This window comes from Oncorhynchus keta, chromosome 10 (genome assembly GCF_023373465.1).
Source record: "Oncorhynchus keta strain PuntledgeMale-10-30-2019 chromosome 10, Oket_V2, whole genome shotgun sequence".
NCBI classification, from domain to species: Eukaryota; Metazoa; Chordata; class Actinopteri; order Salmoniformes; family Salmonidae; genus Oncorhynchus; species Oncorhynchus keta.
In genome coordinates, this window is record NC_068430.1 from 71975797 (window position 1) to 72000634 (window position 24838).

Below are 24838 nucleotides of genomic sequence, written 5' to 3' on the forward strand. Positions count from 1 at the left end.
GTCGTCTGCCACAATGTTGTTCTCTCATCTCTCATCTCTCTCTCTCTCTCTCTCTCTCTCTCTCTCTCTCTCTCTCTCTCTCTCTCTCTCTCTCTCTCTCTCTCTCTCTCTCTCTCTCTCTCTCATATCTCTCTCTCTCTCTCTCTCTCTCTCTCTCTCTCTCTCTCTCTCTCTCTATCTCTCTCTCTCTCTCTCTCTCCATGTCTCAGATGCACCAATCTGAATTTGAGGCGCTAACCTTGTTAGCTCTCTCGCTCTCTCCCCATGTCTCAGTTGCACCAATCTGAATTTGAGGCACTAACCTTGTTAGCTACAAATTGTCCAATTTGATTTCATCTGTATTCTGTCCTTGAAGAGTTGGCTGGGTTAGCGCATAGCCGTTAGCGCCGGCACCATATGATATGAGAGGGTATATATTAGCATTAGCAGAGCCTCTATATGCTAGCTGGGCTACTGTCTAATGTCTACATGATAGTAATATGTGGGATGGAACTGGCGCCATCATTGGTTGATGTCAGTTGTCAGCCAATGACCTTGCATGTTCGGTCACCCCTAAATACGTAGCAGGTAACATCATTCGAGGCTTATTCACTTGTTTGCTGATTTAAAAAATAAAACTGCATTTCTGCATCTAGAACAAAGAACAAGATAGTTATACTCAGTCAGGTGAGACTTTAGTTGGATCCTGCGTTGGTACTGAGCAGATGTTGCATTAAAGAACTTTAATATTGGAAACTAAAAGGACATTTCTGCTCCTCTCCTCTTCCAACCTCTCGCATGACTGGTTGAGATGGATGGCCATGAGCTGCAGAAGTTACACAAGATGAAGGAGAGAGAGAGAGAGAAGAATGAAATGATGGAGAGAGAGAGTGCTGATAGCAGATGAGAGAGAGGCAGTTTGAAAGATTGATGGTGATAGGAGAGAGGAAAAAGAGGGATGTGGCAGAGTCTGGAGTTTTTAGACCTATCACGTCCCTGTAGGTGTAGAGACACACAACACATTGGCTCATTAGTTCAGCTAGCTAGCATATCACAAGCCTCAAAGTGCTTGGTGAAGCGCTCCGCCAATTAGCCTAGTGCCATGCTAGCCAGTGAACCTCCCGAGCTGCCTACCAATTACTGTTCAATCTGATACTGTGAGTGTGTGTGTGTGTGTGTGTGTGTGTGTGTGTGTGTGGGGGGTTGATTCGTCTATCCTTGTGGGGAGCTAAAATTCCCAAAAGTCCCCACAAGGATAGTAGAACAAGGAAAATTCTCCCATCTCTAGGAGGACAACGGCTATTTTAAGGTTAGTGGTTAGGTTTAGGGTTAAATTAGGAGTAGGGTAAGGGGTTAGTGGTTAGGTTTAGGTTTAGGTTTAGGTTTAGGGTTAGGGTTAAATTAGGAGTAGGGTAAGGGGTTAGTGGTTGGGGTTAGGGTTAGGGTTAAATTAGGAGTAGGGTAAGGGGTTAGTGGTTAGGGTTAGGGTTAGGGTTAAATTAGGAGTAGGGTAAGGGGTTAGTGGTTGGGGTTAGGGTTCAATTAGAAGTAGGGTAAGGGGTTAGTGGTTAGGGTTAGGGTTAGGGTTAAATTAGGAGTAGGGTAAGGGGTTAGTGGTTGGGGTTAGGGTTCAATTAGAAGTAGGGTAAGGTGTTAGTGGTTAGGGTTAAATTAGGAGTAGGGTAAGGGGTTAGTGGTTAGGTTTAGGGTTAGGGTTAAATTAGGAGTAGGGTAAGGGGTTAGTGGTTAGGTTTAGGGTTAGGGTTAAATTAGGAGTAGGGTAAGGGGTTAGTGGTTAGGTTTAGGGTTAGGGTTAAATTAGAAGTAGGGTACAGTGTTAGGTTTAGGGTTAGGGTTAAAATAGAAGTAGGGTAAGGGGCTAGTGGTTAGGTTTAGGGTTAAATTAGAAGTAGGGTAAGGGGTTAGTGGTTAGGTTTAGGGTTAGGGTTAAATTAGAAGTAGGGTAAAGGGTTAGTGGTTAGGGTTAGGGTTAAATTAGAAGTAGGGTAAGGGGTTAGTGGTTAGGTTTAGGGTTAAATTAGAAGTAGGGTAAGGGGTTAGTGGTTAGGGTTAGGGTTAAATTAGGAGTAGGGTAAAGGGGTTAGTGGTTAGGGTTAGGGTTCAATTAGAAGTAGGGTAAGGGGTTAGTGGTTAGGGTTAGGGTTAAATTAGAAGTAGGGTAAGGGGTTAGTGGTTAGGTTTAGGGTTAGGGTTAAAATAGAAGTAGGCTAAGGGCATAGTGGTTAGGTTTAGGGTTAGGGTTAAATTAGAAGTAGGGTAAGGGGTTAGTGGTTAGGTTTAGGGTTAAATTAGGAGTAGGGTAAGGGGTTAGTGGTTAGGTTTAGGGTTAGGGTTAAATTAGGAGTATGGTACGGAGTTAGAGTTAGGGTTAGGGTTAAATTAGGAGTAGGGTAAAGGGGTTAGTGGTTAGGGTTAGGGTTAAATTAGGAGTAGGGTAAGGGGTTAGTGGTTAGGGTTAGGGTTAAATTAGGAGTAGGGTAAGGGGTTAGTGGTTAGGGTTAGGGTTAAATTATGAGGAGGGTAAGGGGTTAGTGGTTAGGGTTAGGGTTAAATTATGAGGAGGGTAAGGGGTTAGTGGTTAGGGTTAGGGTTACAGGTTAAGATAAGGTTTATGGTTAGGGTTAGATTTAGGGTTAGGGGTAAGGGAAAATAGGGTTAGGGTTACGGGTTAAGATAAGGTTTATGGTTAGGGTTAGATTTAGGGTTAGGGTTACGGGTTAAGATAAGGTTTATGGTTAGGGTTAGATTTAGGGTTAGGGGTAAGGGAAAATAGGATTTTGTATAGAAATACAAAACGTGTGTGTGTGTGCCACTCCAGAAACATTTTCACCCAACACTGTCAACTAGCTAACTAACCAACCAGCCAACCAACCATAGAAATAGAATAACCAATCACAGATCCATTAACTTGAATGGGGAATGCCCATTCTAGTAATTATAGTTATTTGCAACCAACCACATTCACATTCAATATCCCATAGGCACAGCCAGGCTTCATAGTAACACATACACAGACACACACACTCTGTCTTTCACACACACACACTCACACTCACTTTTCCAACCACATTCACATTCAAAACTCCATATTAATAGGCAGGATTCATAGTAATCAAACTATGAATAAAACAAGGAAGGAATTGGCTGATTGAGTGATGGACAGGAGGCGTGGCCAATTGGAGTCACGGGAGCATGTATGTAGGCCCGCCCCTGTTGTTAGGCTTTAAATACAAGCAAGCAAAAGGTCCTGCCCTTCAATTGAGATAATTACAGGACAGCAGTAAGAGCCTAGCTTGTCCAGACACAGGGAAGAAAGAGCCAGAAGGGGAGGGGCACCTTGGGATCTTTTTACCCCTGGGACAGCACACCCTAAGGGGGTTGAAACACTTACCACGTCCCCCGCAACACAGAGGACCAGATTACTGCCATTATCTCCTGAACAACCTTGTCCTCTCTGTCGTCAACAAACATAACGTCTCAATAAAGCTCTGTGTTTCCTGTAACTCCATAGGCCCTGTGAACACAAAACAACCACCATATGTAATAATGGTGCTGGATTGTATTCCCCTAGTACTTATTTGCGGATGGAGAACACAATACAAGACCAAGAGAGAGGCTCTGAGCGGAAATCTTTAAAAAAAAAAGGCGTTTACTATTAGAATGAAAGAAACCACTATATGAATCCGTGTTTCTTTTTGGACGGTTTCTGGAGAGACCTGGAATTGTTTGATTGTGTGGTTGTGAGTTGGAACAGTCATTGTCTACTTACTCCCAAGTCTTATTCTGGGACTGTGGCACAGAGCAATGATGACACACTATCAAGTGAACTCCACCCCAAACCCAAAGGAATGGTTCTAGGATTCCTATTCCTATCTTGTGGCCTTGCTGGTCATGGTTCAAATAACTCAATGGTCACATAGTGAATGAAACTCATCTCCTTGTGACATGCTTCTTCTTCTTCATAGTATGCACAGTAACAGCACAGTAACAGCACAGTAACAGCACAGTAACAGCACAGTAACAGCACAGTAACGTTGGAGTCACTGCGCCACATGTTCAGTACACCTTCCAGTGTAGAGAGAGAGAGGGGTAACTCCCCAGTGTAGGAAGTGGAGACGATGAAACCTAATGTGTGTGTTACTATTCTGTCCACGTAAGGCAATTGTCAGCGTCTGGGAGGAAGACTCGTCAGAGAGTTCAACATACAGGTACATGTTTTATTCTCTGTATGAATGACTAACAACCTGTCTCTGTACGGTATCCTTGTGTTGTTCAGGTAAGGCCAATGCCAACGTGGCGTGGGAGGAGGACTCGTCAGAGGGCCCACCGTCGGCCCCCGTCAGGATAGCCTTCGTCCTGGTGGTCCACGGCAGAGCCTCACGACAGTTCCAGAGACTTTTCAAGGCCATCTACCACACCTCACACTACTACTATATACATATAGACCAGGTAAGACAATAGACTACCATCTACCACACCTCACACTACTACTATATACATATAGACCAGCCTATAGACTACCATCTACCACCTCACACTACTACTATATACATATAGACCAGGTAAGACTATAGACTACCATCTACCACCTCACACTACTACTATATACATATAGACCAGGTAAGACAATAGACTACCATCTACCACACCTCACACTACTACTATATACATATAGACCAGGTAAGACTATAGACTACCATCTACCACCTCACACTACTACTATATACATATAGACCAGGTAAGACTATAGACTACCATCTACCACACCTCACACTACTACTATATACATATAGACCAGGTAAGACAATAGACTACCATCTACCACACCTCACACTACTACTATATACATATAGACCAGGTAAGACTATAGACTACCATCTACCACACCTCACACTACTACTATATACATATAGACCAGACTATAGACTATCATCTACCACACCTCACACTACTACTATATACATATAGACCAGGTAAGACTATAGACTACCCTATATACATATAGACCAGACTATAGACTACCATATACCACCTCATACTACTACTATATACATATAGACCAGCCTATAGACTACCATATACCACCTCACATTACTACTATATACATATAGACCAGACTATAGACTACCATCTACCACCTCACACTACTACTATATACATATAGACCAGACTATAGACTACCATCTACCACCTCACACAACTACTATATACATATAGACCAGACTATAGACTACCATCTACCACCTCACACTACTACTATATACATATAGACCAGGTAAGACTATAGACCCACCATCTACCACCTCACACTACTACTATATACATATAGACCAGACGATAGACTACCATCTACCACCTCACACTACTGCTATATACATATAGACCAGGTAAGACTATAGACTACCATCTACCACCTCACACTACTACTATATACATATAGACCAGGTAAGATTATAGACTACCATCTACCACCTCACACTACTACTCTATACATATAGACCAGACTATAGACCCACCATCTACCACCTCCCATACTACTATATACATATAGACCAGGTAAGACTATAGACTACCATCTACCACCTCACACTACTACTATATACATATAGACCAGGTAAGACTATAGACTACCATCTACCACCTCACACTACTATATACATATAGACCAGGTAAGACTATAGACTACCATCTACCACCTCACACTACTACTATATACATATAGACCATGTAAGACTATAGACTACCATCTACCACCTCACACTACTACGACATACATATAGACCAGGTAAGACTATAGACTACCATCTACCACCTCACACTACTACTATATACATATAGACCAGACTATAGACTACCATATACCACCTCACACTACTACGACATACATATAGACCAGACTATAGACTACCATCTACCACCTCACACTACTACTATATACATATAGACCAGGTAAGACTATAGACTACCATCTCCCACCTCACACTACTACTATATACATACATATAGACTAGACTATAGACTACCATATACCACCTCACACTACTACTATAAACATATAGACCAGGTAAGACTATAGACTACCATCTACCACCTCACACTACTGCTATATACATATAGACCAGGTAAGACTATAGACTACCATCTACCACCTCACACTACTACTATATACATATAGACCAGGTAAGATTATAGACTACCATCTACCACCTCACACTACTACTATATACATATAGACCAGGTAAGACTATAGACTACCATCTACCACCTCACACTACTATATACATATAGACCAGGTAAGACTATAGACTACCATCTACCACCTCACACTACTACTATAAACATATAGACCAGACTATAGACTACCATCTACCACCTCACACTACTACTATATACATATAGACCAGGTAAGACTATAGACCCACCATCTACCACCTCACACTACTACTATATACATATAGACCAGGTAAGACTATAGACTACCATCTACCACCTCACACTACTACTCTATACATATAGACCAGGTAAGACTATAGACTACCATCTACCACCTCACACTACTATATACATATAGACCAGGTAAGACTATAGACTACCATCTACCACCTCACACTACTACTATATACATATAGACCATGTAAGACTATAGACTACCATCTACCACCTCACACTACTACTCTATACATATAGACCAGACTATAGACCCACCATCTACCACCTCCCATACTACTATATACATATAGACCAGGTAAGACTATAGACTACCATCTACCACCTCACACTACTACTATATACATATAGACCAGGTAAGACTATAGACTACCATCTACCACCTCACACTACTACTATATACATATAGACCAGGTAAGACTATAGACTACCATCTACCACCTCACACTACTACTATATACATATAGACCATGTAAGACTATAGACTACCATCTACCACCTCACACTACTACGACATACATATAGACCAGGTAAGACTATAGACTACCATCTACCACCTCACACTACTACTATATACATATAGACCAGACTATAGACTACCATATACCACCTCACACTACTACGACATACATATAGACCAGACTATAGACTACCATCTACCACCTCACACTACTACTATATACATATAGACCAGGTAAGACTATAGACTACCATATACCACCTCGCACTACTACTATATACGTATAGACCAGGTAAGACTATAGACTACCATCTCCCACCTCACACTACTACTATATACATACATATAGACTAGACTATAGACTACCATATACCACCTCACACTACTACTATAAACATATAGACCAGGTAAGACTATAGACTACCATCTACCACCTCACACTACTACTATATACATATAGACCAGACTATAGACTATCATCTACCACACCTCACACAACTACTATAAACATATAGACCAGACTATAGACTACCATCTACCACAGCTCACACTACTACTATATACATATAGACCAGGTAAGACTATACATCAAATCAAATGTATTTATATAGCCCTTCGTACATCAGCTGATATCTCAAAGTGCTGTACAGAAACCCAGCCTAAAACCCCAAACAGCAAGCAATGCAGGTGTTGAAGCACGGTGGCTAGGAAAAACTCCCTAGAAAGGCCAAAACCTCAGAAGAAACCTAGAGAGGAGCCAGGCTATGTGGGGTGGCCAGTCCTCTTCTGGCTGTGCCGGGTGGAGATTGAACATGGCCAAGATGTTCAAATGTTCATAAATGACCAGCATGGTCAAATAATAATAATCACAGGCAGGACAGTTGAAACTGGAGCAGCAGCACGGCCAGGTGGACTGGGGACTGCAAGAAGTCATCATGCCAGGTAGTCCTGAGGCATGGGCTCAGGTCCTCCGAGAGAGAGAAAGAGAGAGAATTAGAGAGAGCATACTCAAATTCACACAGGACACTGGATAGGACAGGATAAGTACTCCAGATATAACAATAGACTCGGTTTTTGGTCCTGTCCGGATCACCAATCATTCACGTGTATTTTTTGGTCTTGCCTATGGTGGCAGAACGTCAAGGACCAGCCCTGGAATCAAGTGTGCTAGATCGGGGTTGGAGTGAAAACCTACAGGACAGTAGCTCTCAAGGAACAGTGTTGGAGAGCCCTGGTCTATCCCATTATCCTCTACATCGGATATTGTCTTAAACCAGGGGTGTCAAACTCATTCCATGGAGGGCCTAGTGACTGCTGATTTTAGTATTTTCCTTTTAATTAAGACCTAAATAACCAGGTGAGGGGGGTTCCTTACTAACCAGTGACCTTAATTCATCAATCATGTCCAAGGGTGTAGAAAAAACCTGCAGACACTTGGCCCTCCGTGGAATGAGTTTGAAACATTTTAAACTCTTCCTCTTCTCTCCCCCTCCAGCGCTCCAACTACCTTCACAGACAGGTGCAGGCCCTGGCCTCCCAGTACCCCAACGTGAGGGTGACGCCCTGGAGGATGGCAACCATCTGGGGTGGTGCCAGCCTGCTCACCATGTACCTCCGCAGCATGGCAGACCTCATCACCATGACCGACTGGAGCTGGGACTTCTTCATTAACCTCAGCGCTGCAGACTACCCCATCAGGTGACTGGGGTGGAGGTGGCAGGGGGGTAGGGGGTGAGGGTTAGGATGGTGGGGGGTAGAGGCTAGCAGCATGGCAGACCTCATCACCATGACCGACTGGAGCTGGGACTTCTTCATTAACCTCAGCGCTGCAGACTACCCCATCAGGTGACTGGGGTGGAGGTGGCAGGGGGGTAGGGGGTGAGGGTTAGGATGGTGGGGGGTAGAGGCTAGCAGCATGGCAGACCTCATCACCATGACTGACTGGAGCTGGGACTTCTTCATTAACCTCAGCGCTGCAGACTACCCCATCAGGTGACTGGGGTGGAGGTGACAGGGGGGTAGGGGGTGAGGGTTAGGATGGTGGGGGGTAGAGGCTAGCAGCATGGCAGACCTCATCACCATGACTGACTGGAGCTGGGACTTCTTCATTAACCTCAGCGCTGCAGACTACCCCATCAGGTGACTGGGGTGGAGGTGACAGGGGGGTAGGGGGTGAGGGTTAGGATGGTGGGGGGTAGAGGCTAGCAGCATGGCAGACCTCATCACCATGACCGACTGGAGCTGGGACTTCTTCATCAACCTCAGTGCTGCAGACTACCCCATCAGGTGACTGGGGTGGAGGTGACAGGGGGGTAGGGGGTGAGGGTTAGGATGGTGGGGGGTAGAGGCTAGCAGCATGGCAGACCTCATCACCATGACCGACTGGAGCTGGGACTTCTTCATTAACCTCAGCGCTGCAGACTACCCCATTAGGTGACTGGGGTGGAGGTGGCAGGGGGGTAGGGGGTGAGAGTTAGGATGGTGGGGGGTAGAGGCTAGCAGCATGGCAGACCTGATCACCATAACCGACTGGAGCTGGGACTTCTTCATTAACCTCAGCGCTGCAGACTACCCCATCAGGTGACTGGGGTGGAGGTGGCAGGGGGGTAGGGGGTGAGGGTTAGGATGGTGGGGGGTAGAGGCTAGCAGCATGGCAGACCTCATCACCATGAACGACTGGAGCTGGGACTTCTTCATTAACCTCAGCGCTGCAGACTACCCCATTGTTTTTTTACGTGTTATTTCTTACATTAGTACCCCAGGCCATCTTAGGTTTCATTACATACAGTCGAGAAGAACTACTGCATATAAGATCAGCATCAACTCACCATCAGTACGACCAAGAATATGTTTTCCGCGACGTGGATCCTGTGTTCTGCCTTACAAACAGGACAACGGAATGGATCGCATGCAGCGACCCAAGAAAACGACTCCGAAAAAGAGGGAAACGAGGCGGTATTCTGGTCAGACTCCGAAAAAGGGCACATCGCGCACCACTCCCCAGCATTCTTCTTGCCAATGTCCAGTCTCTTGACAACAAGGTTGACGAAATCCGAGCAAGGGTGGCATTCCAGAGGGACATCAGAGACTGCAACGTTCTCTGCTTCCCGGAAACATGGCTCACTGGAGAGACGCTATCCGATGCGGTGCAGCCAACGGGTTTCTCCACGCATCGCGCCGACAGAAACAAACATCTTTCTGGTAAGAAGAGTGGCGGGGGCGTATGCCTCATGACTAACGAGACATGGTGTGATGAAGGAAACATACAGGAACTCAAATCCTTCTGTTCACCTGATTTAGAATTCCTCACAATCAAATGTAGACCGCATTATCTTCCAAGAGAATTCTCTTCGATTATAATCACAGCCGTATATATCCCCCCAAGCAGACACATCGATGGCTCTGAACGAACTTCATTTAACTCTTTGCAAACTGGAAACCATTTATCCGGAGGCTGCATTCATTGTAGCTGGGGATTTTAACAAAGCTAATCTGAAAACAAGACTCCCTAAATTTTATCAGCATATCGATTGCGCAACCAGGGGTGGTAAAACCTTGGATCATTGTTACTCTAACTTCCGCAACGCATATAAGGCCCTGCCCCGCCCCCCTTTCGGAAAAGCTGACCACGACTCCATTTTGCTGATCCCTGCCTACAGGCAGAAACTAAAACAAGAGGCTCCCACGCTGAGGTCTGTCCAACGCTGGTCCGACCAAGCTGACTCCACACTCCAAGACTGCTTCCATCACGTGGACTGGGACATGTTTCGTATTGCGTCAGATAAAAATATTGACGAATACGCTGATTCGGTGTGCGAGTTCATTAGAACGTGCGTCGAAGATGTCGTTCCCATAGCAATGATAAAAACATTCCCTAACCAGAAACCGTGGATTGATGGCAGCATTCGCGTGAAACTGAAAGCGCGAACCACTGCTTTTAATCAGGGCAAGGTGTCTGGTAACATGTCCGAATATAAACAATGCAGCTATTCCCTCCGCAAGGCTATTAAACAAGCTAAGCGTCAGTACAGAGACAAAGTGGAATCTCAATTCAATGGCTCAGACACAAGAGGCATGTGGCAGGGTCTACAGTCAATCACGGACTACAAGAAGAAACCCAGCCCAGTCACGGACCAGGATGTCTTGCTCCCAGGCAGACTAAATAACTTTTTGCCCGCTTTGAGGACAATACAGTGCCACTGACACGGCCTGCAACGAAAACATGCGGTCTCTCCTTCACTGCAGCCGAGGTGAGTAAGACATTTAAACGTGTTAACCCTCTTGCAAGGCTGCAGGCCCAGACGGCATCCCCAGCCGCGCCCTCAGAGCATGCGCAGACCAGCTGGCCGGTGTGTTTACGGACATATTCAATCAATCCCTATACCAGTCTGCTGTTCCCACATGCTTCAAGAGGGCCACCATTGTTCCTGTTCCCAAGAAAGCTAAGGTAACTGAGCTAAACGACTACCGCCCGTAGCACTCACTTCCGTCATCATGAAGTGCTTTGAGAGACTAGTCAAGGACCATATCACCTCCACCCTACCTGACACCCTAGACCCACTCCAATTTGCTTACCGCCCAAATAGGTCCACAGACGATGCAATCTCAACCACACTGCACACTGCCCTAACCCACCTGGACAAGAGGAATACCTATGTGAGAATGCTGTTCATCGACTACAGCTCGGCATTCAACACCATAGTACCCTCCAAGCTCGTCATCAAGCTCGAGACCCTGGGTCTCAACCCCGCCCTGTGCAACTGGGTACTGGACTTCCTGACGGGCCGCCCCCAGGTGGTGAGGGTAGGCAACAACATCTCCTCCCCCGCTGATCCTCAACACGGGGGCCCCACAAGGGTGCGTTCTGAGCCCTCTCCTGTACTCCCTGTTCACCCACGACTGCGTGGCCACGCACGCTCCAACTCAATCATCAAGTTTGCGGACGACACAACAGTGGTAGGCTTGATTACCAACAACAACGAGACGGCCTACAGGGAGGAGGTGAGGGCCCTCGGAGTGTGGTGTCAGGAAAATAACCTCACACTCAACGTCAACAAAACTAAGGAGATGATTGTGGACTTCAGGAAACAGCAGAGGGAACACCCCCCTATCCACATCGATGGAACAGTAGTGGAGAGGGTAGCAAGTTTTAAGTTCCTCGGCATACACATCACAGACAAACTGAATTGGTCCACTCACACTGACAGCGTCGTGAAGAAGGCGCAGCAGCGCCTCTTCAACCTCAGGAGGCTGAAGAAATTCAGCTTGTCACCAAAAGCACTCACAAACTTCTACAGATGCACAATCGAGAGCATCCTGGCGGGCTGTATCACCGCCTGGTACGGCAACTGCTCCGCCCTCAACCGTAAGGCTCTCCAGAGGGTAGTGAGGTCTGCACAACGCATCACCGGGGCAAACTACCTGCCCTCCAGGACACCTACACCACCCGATGTTACAGGAAGGCCATAAAGATCATCAAGGACATCAACCACCCGAACCACTGCCTGTTCACCCCGCTATCATCCAGAAGGCGAGGTCAGTACAGGTGCATCAATGCTGGGACCGAGAGACTGAAAAACAGCTTCTATCTCAAGGCCATCAGACTGTTAAACAGCCACCACTAACATTGAGTGGCTGCTGCCAACACACTGTCATTGACACTGACCCAACTCCAGCCACTTTAATAATGGGATTGATGGGAAATTATGTAAATATATCACTAGCCACTTTAAACAATGCTACCTTATATAATGTTACTTACCCTACATTATTCATCTCATATGCATACGTATATACTGTACTCTACATCATCGACTGCATCCTTATGTAATACATGTATCACTAGCCACTTTAACTATGCCACTTTGTTTACTTTGTCTACATACTCATCTCATATGTATATACTGTACTCGATACCATCTACTGTATGCTGCTCTGTACCATCACTCATTCATATATCCTTATGTACATATTCTTTATCCCCTTACACTGTGTATAAGACAGTAGTTTTGGAATTGTTAGTTAGATTACTTGTTGGTTATCACTGCATTGAACTAGAAGCACAAGCATTTCGCTACACTCGCATTAACATCTGCTAACCATGTGTATGTGACAAATAAAATTTGATTTGATTTGATCGGGTGACTTGGGTGGAGGAGCAACATTTTCCAGATAGTTGACCTGCTGTGTAATCGGAAAGTATTCAGACCCCTTGACTTCCACATTTTTTTACGTTCCAGCCTTATTCTAAAAAGGATGACATTTTTCCGCTCCCCTCATCTTTTCCCCTACACACAATACCCCATAATGAAAAAGCAAAAACAGGTTCTGAGAAATGGTTGCAAATGTATTCAGACCCTTTACTCAGTACTTTGTTGTAGCACATTTGGCAGCGGTTACAGATTCATGTCTTCTTGGTTATGACACTACAAGCTTGGCACAGATCTGCAGATCCTCTCTGTCCGGCTGGATGGGGAGCGTCGCTACACAGCTATTTTCAGGTCTCTCCAGAGATGTTCAATTGGGTTCAAGTCTGGGCTCTGGCTGGGCCACTCAAGGACATTCAGAGACTTGCACTGAAGCCACTCCTGCATTGTCTTGGCTGTGTGCTTAGGGTCGTTGTCCTGTTGGAAGGTGAACCTTCGGCCCCAGTCTGAGGTCCTGAGCACTCTGGAGCAGGTTTTCATCAAGGATCTCTCTGTACTTTGCTCTGTTCATCTATTCCTTTGACATCATGTCTTGGTTTTTGCTCTGACATGCACTATTAACTGTGGGACCTTATATAGACAGGTGTGTGTCTTTCTAAATCATGTCCAATGAAGTTGTAGAAACATGTCAAGGATGATCAATGGAAACAGGATGCACCTGAGCTAAATATTTAGTCTCATAACAAAAGGTCTGAATACTTATGTAAATAAGGTATTTCTGTTTTTTATTTGTGATAAATTAGCAAAAATGTCTAAACCTGTTTTTACTTCGTCATTATGTGGTATTATGTGTAGACTGATGCTGACATTTTTATTTATTTAATCCATTTTAGAATAAGGCTGTAATGTAACAAAATGTGGAAAAAGTCAAGGGGTCTGAATACTTTCCGAATGCTCTGTCTATGTTTAAGTACGGAAGTAGCAGCAGCTGTGTTGACAGCAAATTGGTTTTAATGGAACGTCTTGATGTTTTGGGCCGCTTCTCCTTCGAAGCAGTCAAGCTGGTTCGGGTTGAGTGGCCAGGAGTCAGACAGAGAAGAAATACTACGTCACATGCTCACGTCCCTGTGTGACCTGACACGAGAGGAATGGAACACTTTGAACACCAGTTTGGTCATGTTATGGATTGAATTTTTTTTTTGAGAGATTGATAGTCCTTTGTTGTGTAATTATAATTTACAGTTCAGACACGCTTTAAAATGAGCCATTATGAAGACCAAAAGCCATCTGAATAACTACCAGACAGTAGACACACAGCTATATAACCACATTCACTGTACAACCACTGCAGACTTACAACAAAGACCCGAGCTAAGCAACTTAAATAGATCAATCACAGTCGATCTCCGGTTCTTCTTAAGGTGATTACACATTTGTTCCCCCCGAACTCCAATCCCTCTCCTGGCTTACTTACTCAGTTGAATAGGTTACATGATTGCATGTTAATTGCCCCTAGGTCAATATATGTATTGACTTCCCAACAGGTGGTGTGTGTGTGTGTGTGTGTGTGTGTGTGTGTGTGTGTGTGTGTGTGTGTGTGTGTGTGTGTGTGTGTGTGTGTGTGTGTGTGTGTGTGTGTGTGTGTGTGTGTGTGTGTGTGTGTGTGTGTGTGTGTGTGTGTGTGTGTGTGTGTGTGTGTGTGTGTGTGTGTGTGTGTGTGTGTGTGTGGCACCGCCCCAGATGGTAGCCATCCTCCAGGTGGTTGGGAGGGAGGCCAGGGCCTGCACCTGTCTGTGGAGGTAGTTGGAATGCTGGAGGGCAAGAGAAGAAGAAGCGTTTAAAACTCATTCCACCGAGGGATGAGTGTCACACATACACACCATTGTGAACCTCAAGGTCATTAGTCCCTCATAGACTTCGATCACATACTTTCCCCAGATGGCCACCAGTTGCTGTAATCACCACTGTGAAAAAGGAAACTGGACCTTGTGTGTCCAACACTTGGATCTAAGATGGAAGGTATAAAGAAAGAGGTGGTTGCCCTGTGTTGTTTTATAGTCCAACACGTGTGGTTGGTTTATATACACGGTTTGTATACACAGGCTCAGGAGACACCCCTGTTTGTGTTCACCCTGTCAGGGAAATGTTCAGGGGAATATTTATGTTTCTGAAAGAGCTTACTTTTAGTCTGTTGCCATGTAGATATGTGCTTGTCGTAGATATTATGGGATAGTGTGAAAACGGTGAGAATAGTTCTGATTTTGATGCTCGATCATAAAAGTGACAGTGTCTGTCTATGGGCGCTCAAGTGTGTGTGTGTGTGTGTGCGTGTGTGTGTGTGCGTGTGTGTGTGTGCGCGCGCGCGCATAATGCCTTGTGCATGCCTGTCTTTGCATAATGTGCGTGTATGCTTGCGTCTGCCACTGTGAGTGGAAGTGTTTGTGGTGTGCTGATGAGCCGTTTCTTTCCTCCTGTCGGTCTCCTCTTCTTCTCTTCATTTGCATGGCGGTGATGTGGCGGAGGAAAGGGCTGACAATGGAGGTTTTTATAGGCCCATCAGGAGAGAGATGGAGGGAGAGGGAGTGATAGAAGAGAAGGGGGAAAGAGAGGGGTTACACGTTGGCGCAGCAGACAGTAATATCTTTGCTTAGCAAGTGCTTTTTTTTGGACCACTTCTTGGATTTGACTCAAGTTTCCTCATTTAGACCATATATACCTCCATTAACCCACAACACTCTGGTCATCAATGCACTCCCTCAATCCACTCCTGCTTATCTACAAGGCTGTACAGTAATCTCCACCCGGCACAGCCAGAAGAGGACTGGCCACCCCACATATGCTCTCTCTAATTCTCTCTTTCTTTCTCTCTCTCGGAGGACCTGAGCCCTAGGACCGTGCCCCAGGACTACCTGACATGATGGCTCCTTGCTGTCCCCAGTCCACCTGACTGTGCTGCTGCTCCAGTTTCAACTGTTCTGCCTTATTATTATTTGACCATGCTGGTCATTTATGAACATTTGAACATCTTGGTCATGTTCTGTTATAATCTCTACCCGGCACAGCCAGAAGAGGACTGGCCACCCCACATAGCCCGGTTCCTCTCTAGGTTTCTTCCTAGGTTTTGGCCTTTCTAGGGAGTTTTTCCTAGCCACCGTGCTTTTACACCTGCATTGTTTGCTGTTTGGGGTTTTAGGCTGGGTTTCTGTACAGCACTTTGAGATATCAGCTGATGTACGAAGGGCTATATAAATAAATTAGATTTGATTTGATTTGATACAATCAAAAATAAGAACACTCTGTGACAGATTATACTTGCCTTGGGCAGCCCTCTTCAATTCAGTTCAATTCAACTGTCATGTGAGTGTAGAATGAAGCCAACCAGTCTATGCTACAGTCATAGTACCTCTAAAAGAAAAACCAGGCTATGACCCACCCTATGGTCAACTTCTCCACTGATACTGTGTAAGGAATGAAGGGACAATCCCAACAATATGCTACAGCCATAGAGCACCAATGCTATAAGGAGTGCAGGGTTAGCCCTGGTCTGCTGCTATGTTGGAATCAGTGTGTCTGTATAGGCTGAAGGCTATAGGGGAGAAACAGGCATTATTCCCTGTCTAATTCTCTGATAATGTCCTCCCATCCACATGGATGAGCATGAAAGGCCCAGCCCAAATACCCTCTCCCCCTCGCCCTAGTAGTGGTGTCTGTGTGTCTGCCCGGGGGGCTGGTAATGGAGGGATGGAGGAGGGAGGGATAAGTTACATGGTTGTTTTGTCCCAGAGTGAGGATCCCTTTCCAGGCTTTTCTCTTCAAGACAGGCTGTGTTGTCTTGCTTGTATCCTCTTTTCTAACCCCCTGGTTTAAATGGAACCTTTATTTAACTAGGCAAGTCAGTTGCAAGCCAATTGCGCTTCGCCCTATGGGACTCCCAATCACGTCCGGTTGTGATACAGCCTGGAATCGAAACAGGATGTCTGGAATGACGCCTCTACCACTGAAATGCAGTGTTTTAGAATGTTGCGCCACTCGGGAGGCCTTTACCAAAGACTATCCATCTGCTTTACTAAAGACTATCCAGCTGCTTTACTAAAGACTATCCAGCTGTTTTACTGAAAACGATCCAGCTGCTTTACTAAAGACTATCCAGCTGCTTTACTGAAGACTATCCAGCTGCTTTACTAAAGACTATCCAGCTGCTTTACTAAAGCCTATCCAGCTGCTTTACTAAAGACTATCCAGCTGCTTTACTAAAGACTATCCAGCTGCTTTACTAAAGAATATCCAGCTGTTTTACTAAAGACTATCCAGCTGCTTTACTAAAGACTATCCAGTTGCTTTTACGAAATATTATCCATCTTCTTTACTAAAGATAATCCAGCTGCTGTACTAAATACTATCCAGCAGATTTACTAAAGACTATCCAGCTGTTGTACTAAAGACTATCCAGCTGCTTTACTAAAGACTATCCAGCTGCTTTACTAAAGACTATCCAGCTGCTTTACCAAATACTATCCAGCTGCTTTACTAAAGACTATCCAGCTGCTTTACTAAAGACTATCCAGCTGCTTTACTAAAGACTATCCAGCTGCTTTACTAAAGACTATCCAGATGTTGTACTAAAGACTATCCAGCTGCTTTACTAAAGACTATCCAGCTGTTGTACTAAAGACTATCCAGCTGCTTTACTAAAGACTATCCAGCTGCTTTACTAAAGACTATCCAGCTGCTTTAGTAAATACTATCCAGCTGCTTTACTAAAGACTATCCAGGTGCTTTACTAAATACTATCCAGCTGCTTTACTAAAGACTATCCAGCTGCTTTACTAAAGACTATCCAGTTGCTTTTACGAAATATTGTCCATCTTCTTTACTAAAGATAATCCAGCTGCTGTACTAAATACTATCCAGCAGCTTTACTAAAGACTATCCAGCTGTTGTACTAAAGACTATCCAGCTGCTTTACTAAAGACTATCCAGCTGCTTTACTAAAGACTATCCAGCTGCTTTACCAAATACTATCCAGCTGCTTTACTAAAGACTATCCAGCTGCTTTACTAAAGACTATCCAGCTGCTTTACTAAAGACTATCCAGCTGCTTTACTAAAGACTATCCAGCTGTTTTACTAAAGACTATCCAGCTGATTTACTAAAGACTATCCAGCTGCTTTACTAAAGACTATCCAGATGTTGTACTAAAGACTATCCAGCTGCTTTACTAAAGACTATCCAGCTGTTGTACTAAAGACTATCCAGCTGCTTTACTAAAGACTATCCAGCTGCTTTACTAAAGACTATCCAGCTGCTTTACTAAATACTATCCAGCTGCTTTACTAAAGACTATCCAGGTGCTTTACTAAATACTATCCAGCTGCTTTACTAAAGACTATCCAGCTGCTTTACTAAAGACTATCCAGCTGTTTTACTAAAGACTATCCAGCTGATTTACTAAAGACTATCCAGCTGCTTTACTAAAGACTATCCAGATGTTGTACTAAAGACTATCCAGCTGCTTTACTAAAGACTATCCAGCTGTTGTACTAAAGACTATCCAGCTGCTTTACTAAAGACTATCCAGCTGCTTTACTAAAGACTATCCAGCTGCTTTACTAAATACTATCCAGCTGCTTTACTAAAGACTATCCAGGTGCTTTACTAAATACTATCCAGCTGCTTTACTAAAGACTATCCATCTGCTATATTAAAGACTATCCAGCTGCTTTACTAAAGACTATCCAGCTGATTTACTAAATACTATCCAGCTGATTTACTATAGACTATCCAGCTGATTTACTAAATACTATCCAGCTGATTTACTAAAGACTATCCAGCTGATTTACTAAATACTATCCAGCTGATTTACTATAGACTATCCAGCTGATTTACTAAATACTATCCAGCTGATTTACTAAAGACTATCCAGCTGATTTACTAAATACTATCCAGCTGATTTACCAAATACTATCCAACTGATTTACTATAGACTATCCAGCTGATTTACTAAATACTATCCAGCTGATTTACTAAAGACTATCCAGCTGCTTTACTAAAGACTATCCAGCTGATTTACTAAATACTATCCAGCTGATTTACTATAGACTATACGCTGTTTTACTAAAGACTACCCAGCTGCTTTACTAAGTAATATACAGCTGCTTCACTAAAGACTATACAGCTGCTTTACTAAAGACTATACGCTGTTTTACTAAAGGCTATCCAGCTGATTTACTAAAGACTATACAGCTGCTTTACGAAAGACTATACAGCTGTTTTACTATAGACTATACGCTGTTTATCTAAAGACTATCCAGCTGATTTATGAACCGTATACATGTTGACAAGAATCGCTATAGTTATGTAGTATAGACTCTCTCTCGCCCTCTTTTGGTCAGTTGTAAGTTGTAACCCACCAAAAAGCATATGCATAACTTTGATTCAGAAATAACTTGTGATATGGATACTAACTATTCAAGTGTGGTAAGAGCACAATAGTACAGTATAGTATAGTACAGTACATTGCTGTATATTACAGTATAGTACAGTACATTACAGTATAGTACAGTATAGTATAGTACAGTATATTACAGTATAGCACATTACGGTATAGTACATTACAGTATAGTGCATTACAGTATAGTACAGTATAGTACAGTACATTACAGTATATTACTGTATAGTACAGTATAGGTACCATACAGTATAGTACAGTATAGTACAGTATAGTACAGTACATTACAGTATATTACTGCATAGTACAGTATAGGTACAGTATAGCTACAGTATAGCTACAGTATAGTACAGTACATTACAGTATAGTAAAGCATATTACGGTGTAGTATAGGTACAGTATATTACAGTATAGTACAATACATTACAGTATATTACTGTATAGTACAGTATAGCAACAGTATTGTACAGTACATTACAGTATAGTCCAGTATATTACAGTATAGTAAATTATAGTACAGTACATGCACAGTATAGTAAAGTATATTTGGCTAAGAGTGTGCAATTAGGGCATATGCCAACAGGGTAGCAGGGTGTTTTTATGATGCTAGTTTAAGGGTGACTGCAAGGCTGTGATATGGGCTTGGCTGGTAATTCTGTGGTACTGGCTATGGTCGCAGTGTGTGTGAATGCCATCCAGCCAGACATATAGTGACAGAGAGACAGAGACTGCACCCTGGGGGCAGACAGTCTGTCAGCAAACCAGCCAGACCCACTGGACAGACTGTGTGACCACTCAGGCACAATGACACAACTCTGGCAAATCTATGCTGTGACCTGGATTTCCCCCGCTGTGCCATGCTCTGTGTGTGTTGCCTGTGTTTGTGTGCGTGTGTGCGTGCGTATGTTCTGCTACACAACATCAGTGTGTGTATGTGTGCGTGCATGTGTGTTCCACTACATCTACTAAGTAAAGCCTTGGGGCTGTGAAATTGCTCCTTCATCAGTAAATGGCATTAATATGCATCCCTTCAGCCTGCGCAAGCCCAGCTTTGTTAGGAGAGTTTAGGCTCTTTTAGAAAGGAAAACTGAGCTGTCATCTAAAGGCCCATACAGCCTCCCCCTGCCCTGCTTTACACTCTGCAGACATCTGTGTTGTTGAGAATACCTTCGACTGTGGTAATGATGGCTTGCACTGCAGAGGAGAAGCTTTTAGCCTGGCTGGGCTGCGTAGAACGGGTTTGATTCCACTGGACTGCTGTATTGTATAGTGCCTGTGGGGTTGGTTATTGAGCCAACTGTTAAATGGATGTTATGTTTACTGTCTTTGTACTTAGGGTTAGTCGTTTTCCTGACCAACTGTCCTGGAAAGCCCTGGGCCCTGATCACAGTGGATAGTTAAATAATACATGATCAAATGTTCCGTTAAAGCAATAGTTCACCCCAAAATCAAACTGAGCATAAAAGTGAGTGGCGGTTGTGTGAGTGAGAGTCTATGAAAATGGCTGGCATACTTTGGATTTTATAGAGAACTATCCCTGTAACAACTATCCCTTTGTATCTTTGACAACCCTTGAAAAGTGATGACAGGGAAAAGCTGTTGTATTGTATTGTATCTATTATATGGCATATGGTTTCTACCTCTCTCTCTTTGATTGGTTGGTAATTCATGGTAATTTATGGTAATTGGTAATTGATCTTCCTGGCTGTCGTTTCCACTGATTGGTTGGTTTCTAATAATCTCTTCCTGGTTGTCGTTAACAGAACCAACAGCCAGCTGGTGGCCTTCCTGTCCAAGTACAGAGACATGAACTTCATCAAGTCCCACGGCAGAGACAACGCCAGGTGAGATCTAACAAGCACACGCATTGATAAATACATACCCACATACAGGTGCACACACACACACACACTAGCATGATACAGACACATTAAAACATGTTCACTAATTCTTATTCTCATTCTCACACACCAGTGGTGGTCGGTGCCGTTTAAGATGAGGGAGAACAAACATTTTTATGAGCATGGCCTTATTTCTATTACAGCACATTGGATGGCTGTCATTTATATTCCATTACCCAGTTCAATTTAACAGGTTTAAGTTACTAAAAGGTTACTTTCCAAGCCAAACCTTCATATCATAACCGTTACACACAGCCTACATCGTTGTCACCATTTAGCTAACGTCATAACGCAGTCAACATAGCTACTAGAACTAACGCGTTAGCAAACCCGCTACAATCATGCAGTACAGTATACAGTCAGCAAACAGTTTAGCAGTTATACTGGCGGCCCCGGTGGCAATAAATGAATCAAACCAAAAGCTTACCTTGACTGTCAGAGTGTGCGCAACTGGTCGAAGGAAGTCAAGTGCAGGAGAGTAGAGATGAGTGGAGGCACACTTTATTCAGGCAGAGGAAAACATCCCGACGCAACTGCGTCACAACACTCCGGCCCAAGGGAAAAAAGTGAATGTGCACAAATTACACAAAATGGTACAAAATACAAAACCACGGGTTACAACCATACCCGGCCCGGCGCAAAACCAGCCTGAAGTGTCACACACGAAACGAAATGAACAATACCACACACAGACATGGAGGGAACAGAGGATAATATACACGTAGAGTAATGAGGGGATGTAAACCAGGTGTGTGGAAAAACAAGACAAAACAAATGGAAATTAAAGGTGGAGCGGCGATGGCTAGAAGACCGGTGACGTCGAACGCCGCCCGAACAAGGAGAGGGACCGACTTCGGCGGGAGTTGTGACATTGACTTTGAAAAGTTTCAGTGCTGGATAGCCATAGCCAGCTGGCTAACATGACATCCCTCTCTGTTTGAGCCAGGTGTTTGAGTAGGCTAAACTAGCTAGCTGCATTCGCTAGCTAAGTATGCAAAAGTGAAAGTGAAAAAAACACAATGAAATATAGCGAGCTCTCTCTCTCTTTTGCTTCTCCTTCTTTTTTGAAGAAATCAATTTGTTCAAAACTGTTCAAATATTGTCTTTCTCTCTTTGACTCAAATACTCACCACATTTTATGCACTACAGTGCTAGCTAGCTGTAGCCTATGCATTCAGTACTAGATTCATTCTCTGATCCTTTAAATGAGTGGACAACATATCAGTTCAAGCTGCAAGAGCTCTGATAAGTTGGAGGACGTCCTCCGGAAGTTGTCATAAGTAATGTGTCTATAAAATGGGGTGAGAACCATGAGCCTCCTAGGTTTTGTATTGAAGTCAATGTACCAAGAGGAGGACGGAAGCTAGCTGTCCTCTGGCTACACCATGGTGCTATCCTACAGAGTGCTGTTGAGGCTACTGTAATACTTCATTGCAATACAGTATGTTTTAATAAATTATTTGGTGACGTGAATATATTTAGTATAGTTTATCTTTAAAGGATCACTTTTAATATTTCACCATTAAAAAATAAAAAATGAAATTCACTGAGGAGGATGTCCCCCCTTTCCTCCTCTGAGGAGCCTCCACTGTCACACGCACGCACACACACACACACACACACACACACACACACACACACACACACACACACACACACACACACACACACATACACCCTCCTTGCCCCAGCTCGGTGACTGAGTCATAATCCAATTAGGCTCCATCTGTAGCTTTATTAATTAACCTTCCCTTGTTGCCGTTGCGAGGTGCTGCCTGCCAGCCCTGCCCCCGGCCTGCTCCATGCCCTATCACGCTACTAAATAACATGCCAATCACTGGTACACACACACACACACACACACACTGACACCAATCACAATCTGGCTGCCTGTCGTGCTCTGCCGTGGTGTGTGTCTGTGTGTGTGCGTGTGTGTGTGTGTGCCAGGAGTTAGACAGGCTTGACTGAATAAAACCACTACTGACATGAGATAGGATGGATAGTGGATTAATTAAGGTTGTTCCTATATACAGTGGCAAGAAAAAGTATGTGAACTCTTTATAATTATCTGGATTTCTGCATAAATTGGTCATAAAATGTGATCTGATCTTCATCTAGGTCACAACAATAGACAAAAACAGTCTGCTTAAACTAATAACACACAAACAATTATATGTTTTCATGTCTTTATTGAACACACCGTGTAAACATTCACAGTGCAGGGTAGAAAAAGTATGTGAACCCTTGGATTTAGTAACTAGTTGACCCTCCTTTGGCAGCAATAATCTCAAACAAACTTTTTCTGTAGTTGCGGATCAGACCTGCACAACGGTCAGGGGGAATTTTGGACAGCAATATTCTTGGGATGTCTGGTGTGAAGCGCTCTCTTGATGTCATGCCACAGCATCTCAATGGGGTTGAGGTCAGGACTCTGACTGGGCCACTCCAGAAGGCTTATGTTCTTCTGTTGAAGCCATTCTGTTGTTGATTTACTTCTGTGTTTTGGGTCGTTGTCTTGTTGCATCACCCAACTTCTGTTGAGCTTCAATTGGCGGACAGATCCTCACATTCTCCTGCAAAATGTCTTGATAAACTTGGGAATTCATTTTTCCATTGATGATAGCAAGCTGTCCAGGCCCTGAGGCAGCAAAGCAGCCCCAAACCATGATGCTCCCTCCACCATACTTTACAGTTGGAATGAGGTTTTGATGTTGGTGTGCTGTGCCTTTTTTGTCTCCACACATAGTGTTGTGTGTTCCTTCCAAACAACTCAACTGTAGTTTCATCTGTCCACAGAATATTTAGCCTGTGGAACATCCAGGTGCACATTTGCAAACTTCAGACGTGCAGCAATGTTTTCTTTGGACAGCAGTGGCTTCTCCCGTGGTGCCTCCCATGTGGTCCTTCTGTGGCTCAGTTGGTAGAGCATGGCGCTTGTAACGCCAGGGTAGTGGGTTCGATTCCCGGGACCACCCATACGTAGAATGTATGCACACATGACTGTAAGTCGCTTTGGATAAAAGCGTCAGCTAAATGGCATATATTATTATTATTATTATAACACCATTCTTGTTTAGTGTTTTACGTATCGTAGACTCGTCCACAGAGATGTTAGCATGTTCCAGAGATTTCCATAAGTCTTTAGCTGACACTCTAGGATTCTTCTTAACCTCATTGAGCATTCTGCTCTGTGCTCTTGTAGTCATCTTTGCAGGATGGACACTCCTAGGGAGAGTAGCAACAGTGCAGAACTTTCTCCATTTATAGACTATTTGTCTTACCGTGGACTGATGAACATCAAGGCTTTTAGAGATACTTTTGTAACACTTTCCAGCTTTATGCAAGTCAACAACTATTAATCTTAGGTCTTCTGAGATCTCTTTAGTTCGAGGCATGGTTCACATCAGGCAATGTTTCTTGTGAATAGCAAACTCAA

At 43.9% G+C, this 24838-nt stretch overlaps 1 protein-coding gene across 2 annotated transcripts in view; it reads left to right on the forward strand.

Moving 5' to 3' along the window:
* Positions 1-24838, forward strand: part of LOC118389426 (xylosyltransferase 1) — a 200797-nt gene that overhangs the window by 84057 nt on the left and 91902 nt on the right. For both annotated transcript variants that reach the window (XM_052527837.1, XM_052527838.1), the window contains exons 3-5: positions 4277-4449; positions 8403-8605; positions 21265-21345. In XM_052527837.1, the coding sequence (XP_052383797.1) occupies positions 4277-4449; positions 8403-8605; positions 21265-21345 (457 nt within the window). The remainder of the gene's footprint in view (positions 1-4276; positions 4450-8402; positions 8606-21264; positions 21346-24838) is intronic.